Consider the following 3725-nt stretch of genomic DNA (forward strand, 5'->3'; position numbering starts at 1 on the left):
CTCCTTCTGTTCCTTTATTCACACAAGGTCTCTCACCTACCTTGAACTCCACTTCTCAGTTATTCAAACAACTTATGTTACTGATCATCAACCCTCCTCTAACAAATCTATTAAAAAAACAACTCATACCCAAGCATGGCGGTCCCTGCCTGAAATCCAGTAGAGGCAGGAAGGACCAAGAGCCCAAGCCAGTCTTAGCCACAGAGTCTAGTTCATGCCAGCCTGGGCTACACGAGACCCAGTCTCCAAGAAACAAGCAAGAAAGAAAAAGAAAACTCATACATGAAGTCCATTAGGCTTCATGAAGGATTTTGTAATCTCTCTCTATCCCCAGTGTACAATCTCAGTATTTGGCAAATAGCTGTTGAACTCTGATGGGTGGACAGATGGACGAAAGAGCAGACAGAAGGAAGGGCCGCTGTATCTCCTGGGGAGTTAGTTATGCAGTGCAGAGGAACAGTTTGGTTGTTGGTTGTGTTGTGTTTTTGTTTTTGTTTTTGTTTTTTTAAACCATCCTGATAGCAGCCCATTCCATTAAGACTTTGCATGTCCATCAGGAAACAAGGCTGACAATTTGCTGTCGCTGACCTAATCCACCCTCTGCCCATGGGTACCTGATCCATTGTCGTCTTGTCTGGTTCTTCCACTTTGAGAAGAGCCGACCTTTGTCAAGGGGTGTGACTCTGCAAACGAGACAGGGATCTGCAGGCCCCCTCCGGGAGAAAAGAGAGGATTTGAGCCATCTTGACGCTGACATTCTCCCTCGTTAGTGAGCACTTACTGTGTGTCATACTCTTCCCTCACTAATGCCACCACCAGTTCTGGGAGCAAGGTGGTACGCCTGTCAATCTCATCTTCTTGTTGTTGTTGTTGTTGTTGTTGAAACAGGCTCTCACTATGTAGCCCTGACTGTCCTGGAACTCAGTATGTAAAAGGCATGGACTACCATGTCCAGCTCTCAGTGTCCTTCTGCAGAGAAACTGGGGCTCAGATGTTAACAGGTGGCCGTGGCTGTGACAGACAGTAATACAGTAGATAGTAATACAACAGAGCAGACATTCAACCCAGTTCTACCATCTGAGTGCTGGTCTCCCATCTCCCAGCCTGGAGGCCACATTAGCCACCTTAGAGACCAAAGACACCTCCACAAAGATTTGGGACTGATTCTAGGGCTCCTGGTCCCATCACCACTACCCTTTAAAAAAAGAAGTTGGGGTTGGGGATTTAGCTCAGTGGTAGAGCGCTTGACTAGCAAGCGCAAGGCCCTGGGTTTGGTCCTCAGCTCTGGGGAAAAAAAAAAAAGGTTTAACTATTAATGCATTTTTAACTCCACAAAGGGGATTTTTAACTAAACAAAGGGAGGGAAGCGTGAGTGGTTCCAAAGAGATTTGAGATCTTTATCGATTCTTCCTCCAGGGTAGCTAACCCTGTTCTTACCGTGTCATCTGTCAGACCTCAGGGCAGCCATGCAGTCCTCAGTGAATCTTGGGGTCATTGGTCTTTGTCACTGATGGTACCATATATCAGTTAGAAGCCTTTTGGTTCTTTCCCAAAAGGTTGTTCCAGATACGTTTAGGCTACACAGTTGTGACACCAGAGACACGTATACACAGTGACTTGGATTCACCACACATCCAAGCAGATGTTCCCCTTCAGAGTCACCCACAGTCCTGCTGAGAGAGTTGCTCGGTCTCCCGCATCCTCTCAGAGCGGCTTGAAACCCTCTGTGAACTTCAGGGTGACTCCATAGCTTTGATTTCAAAACCTAGGACTCTGACGGCTCATTTATCACCAGACTCAGACCTCAGTGATTTTGCCCATTTCCAAAACGTCAGACACATCCTCCAAGAGTGAAAATCTACTTTTGCTGAGGCTGATCCGAATCTTCTGCCCACCTCTGGTCACCACACAAGGAGAATCTGAAGAATGATTGCACGTGGCTGGTGTGTGACCACTCAGGGCCCAGCAGGCATTTGCATGTGTAAGTTCTGAGCTTTATTATTATTATTTTTTAATGCTTTATGGTTACTGCTGCCACTGGGAACAGAACTGTGGAAGTGGTGATAGGAGACATCCTATCAGGCACAGATCAGCCAAGCCCTGCCGAGGGAGTTTGAGGAATAGTACATGTCTGTATGTAGCGTAGAGCCAAACAAAACCCTGACTAAGGCTGCCTATGCATCTGGCCATGTATCTCCTCAGCCCCTATTTGCCCCGGGGGGCCAGGTCAGTCCTTGAATCAGGAAGAGGTGAGGTGGTGATGTCAACAGTGCTTGTCATAGCTGTGGTGAGGCATCGGGTACTTCAGGTATTTTCATCCCACTCCACACACTTCCTACCCAAGCCTAGCACTATTGGGATCTCTTGCCTGTTTCCTGCTGCCAGCCCCGGGAGAACCTGGACAACTCCTCTATGGATCCTAGGCCCTCCGTCTTAGTTTGATCCAGGTAGGCCTCCAAGGAGAACCAGAAAAGCAAAGAGTAGGAGAAAGCCAACAGGAGAAAGAACGGGTGGAGAGGGATGTGAGCGGGAGTCAGGAAGGGGGTGGGGGGGAGAAGGAAAACCTCCCAGATGTTCACAGCCCTTCCCTCCCCCCTCCCGTCCCCAGCTGAAGCCTGCTCTCTCTGAGGGGCCATGTCAGAAGGGGAGAGCAAGGACAGTTCGGGCAGCGAGTGCCCTGTGTGCTACGAGAAGTTCCGGGACCTCGAGGGCGCCAGCCGGACCTTGAGCTGCGGCCATGTGTTCTGCCACGACTGCTTGGTCAAGTACCTGCTCTCCACCCGGGTGGATGGGCAGGTGCAGAGGACTATTGTCTGCCCCATCTGCCGCTACGTCACCTTCCTCAGCAAAAAGAGCTCCCGCTGGCCCTCCATGCTGGACAAGAGCTCACAGACCCTGACCGTGCCCGTGGGCCTGCCCTCCATGCCCACACCGGACCGTGGGGGCCACACAAACCCCCTGGCTGTCTCCCAGCAGGTCTGGAGACAATCGCCAAGCCAGGGGGCTCAGCTCCCCTTGGACCTGCTGCCCACCCTGCCCCGAGAGTCACAGATCTTCATCATCAGCCGCCATGGGATGCCGCTGGGGGAACAGGACAGTGTGCTGCCCCGACGCAGCCTGGCGGAGATCTCGGAGGCGTCCCCAGCTCCCAGCGCTACCCGCTCCTTCTGCTGCAGGTCTCGGGCGCTTCTGCTCATCACCCTCATCGCCGTGGTGGCGGTGGTAGCTGCCATCCTGCCCTGGGTGCTGCTGGTGAGGAAGCAGGCCTGAGTGGCGGCGTGCCGAGGACGGAGGAGCGAGGCCCCGCGTCGGAGCTGTGCTCCATGCTGCACGGGCCACGGCTTGGAAGAGGGTGGAGGGTCCCAGTGCAGACCTGCTACAAGCACGCTCCAAAGGAAGGTGCTAGGCTCCGAGTGGGTGGGGCTAAATTGGAAGTTTAAGGGCTTTTGTCTCCAGCCTTTCCATCCCTTGTCAGTGAGGGCTTTGGGATGCGGAGGGGCAGAGATCCTCCTGGGCTAGCGCTGACTCCCCAGGTGTGGCCTCTGAGACTCCCCAGTAAGCACCCCTTCTCTAGGCTGGAACTAAGCAAGCTAGAAGGTGGGTGGCCACTGCCCTCCTCTAGGGTCACAGACTTTACCTGCCAAGCAACCAATCTAAAGCCAGGTAGACCTTCTAGGCATAAGCAAGTACTGCTGGCCGGCCCTGCCAGGTGGGGCCTCATGGAA

The 3725-nt window shown here is 52.8% G+C and overlaps 1 protein-coding gene across 1 annotated transcript; it reads left to right on the forward strand.

Moving 5' to 3' along the window:
• The first annotated feature begins 2634 nt into the window (after positions 1–2634).
• Rnf222 (ring finger protein 222) lies at positions 2635–3270 on the forward strand. The gene has a single exon (XM_036195082.1). It carries the CDS (start codon positions 2635–2637, stop codon positions 3268–3270), a length of 636 nt encoding a protein of 211 aa, XP_036050975.1.
• Positions 3271–3725: the final 455 nt, after the last annotated feature.

Source organism: Onychomys torridus, chromosome 8 (assembly GCF_903995425.1).
Source record: "Onychomys torridus chromosome 8, mOncTor1.1, whole genome shotgun sequence".
NCBI classification, from domain to species: Eukaryota; Metazoa; Chordata; class Mammalia; order Rodentia; family Cricetidae; genus Onychomys; species Onychomys torridus.

Excerpts from the sequence above, each read along its gene's own strand:
- Rnf222 (XM_036195082.1), top strand. The coding sequence starts at position 2,635 with ATGTCAGAAGGGGAGAGCAAGGACAGTTCGGGCAGCGAGTGCCCTGTG.